The 1,359-nt window shown below is 40.0% G+C and overlaps 1 protein-coding gene across 1 annotated transcript; it reads right to left on the bottom strand.

Annotated features, from left to right (window-relative positions):
- On the bottom strand, window positions 1-381 carry LOC128056823 (coiled-coil-helix-coiled-coil-helix domain-containing protein 2-like). The gene has a single exon (XM_052649632.1). The coding sequence runs from the start codon at window positions 379-381 to the stop codon at window positions 1-3; it is 381 nt and encodes a 126-aa protein (XP_052505592.1).
- Between the last annotated feature and the right edge of the window lie 978 nt (window positions 382-1,359).

Below are 1,359 nucleotides of genomic sequence, written 5' to 3'. Positions count from 1 at the left end.
CTATTTCAGTACCTCACTGAAACCGTCAAAAAATTTAAGGTCACCCTGGCTCTGGGCACACTCTGAAAACTGTCTCACCTCATAGAAGCAAGGGCCATTCTGCTGCAGCTGTGGCAGCTGGGTTCCCTGAGGTTCCTGGTAAGTGATGTCAGGGCTTGAGGGCTCAGCACTGCTTCCCCCACTGAAGTACCCAGTGATGACGTGATGAAGAATGTGGCCCATGGCAGAACCCACAGCCATCCAGGCCATCAGACCTGGCTGCTGGGGAACAGCCGCAGGGGAACCAGCGGCAGACGGGGGAGCCGCTGCTGGTGGCTGAGCTATGGGCACTGACCTCGGTGCTGCTCTCATCTGAGGCACGCAGCTGGCAGAACAGGCCATGCAGGAAGTGCGGCTTCAACTTCCACTAGCCATCTTGACCGCACTGCTAAGTGACATCAACAGGTGCATGACCCTGGTGGATTCTCTTCATGTGAATCTTGTACATTTCTTAGATTTATTCCTAGGTATTCTCTTGTAGTTCTTGTTTTTGTAAATTGAATACTTTTCTAGGTGATTGTTCATATATTGGTAAATTATTGATCATGTTTTAATTTTGCTCTCAGCTACCTTACTAAATTGTCTAACTCTTGTAATGATTTTTATTTCTATTTTTTATTTATTTTTTTTGTAATGATTTTTAAAGTTGATTTTCTGCCATAATATTATCTCACCTGCAAAGAATTAATGTTTTCTTCCTTTTCCTTTCCTTGCCTTTCCTTTTCCTTGTAATTTTCCCTCTCTTTCTCTAATGACGTTGGCTAGTATTGGCCAAAGGTAAATAATGCTGGCCATAGTGTGCAGTCTTGTTTTGTTTCTGATTTTAATACAACTCAGTGTTTCACTGTATAGTTTTTGGCATTTCTAATGATATATGTATTTTTTCATGTTAACAAACTATTCATCTATTACTACTTTTAATAAGGTTTTTTTTATTGAAAGGAATATTGAAATGTTATTAGATATCTTTTCAGCATCTGCAAGAATGTTCACATAGTATTTCTCTTTTGATACATGTTTAAGCTGTATTGCTTAATATATTCATTAATATTGAGCCATCTTTGCATTTTTGGTGTGAGTGTTCCTTAATTATGACATATATTTGATTTATGTGCTACTAGATTCTATTACTACAAATCTAGTGGAGGTGATGGAATTCCAGCTGAGCTAGTTCAAGTCCTAAAAGATGATGCTGTGAAAGTGCTGCACTCAATATGTCAGCAAATTTGGAACACTCAGCAGTGGCCACAGGACTGAAAAAGGTCAGTTTCCACTCCAGTCCCAAAAAAGGACCATGCCAAAGAATGTTCAAACTACCGT

Source organism: Budorcas taxicolor, chromosome 11 (genome assembly GCF_023091745.1).
Source record: "Budorcas taxicolor isolate Tak-1 chromosome 11, Takin1.1, whole genome shotgun sequence".
Lineage (NCBI taxonomy): Eukaryota > Metazoa > Chordata > Mammalia > Artiodactyla > Bovidae > Budorcas > Budorcas taxicolor.
Note: the sequence above shows the minus strand (reverse complement) of the source record. Positions and strands in the feature narration are given on the sequence as shown.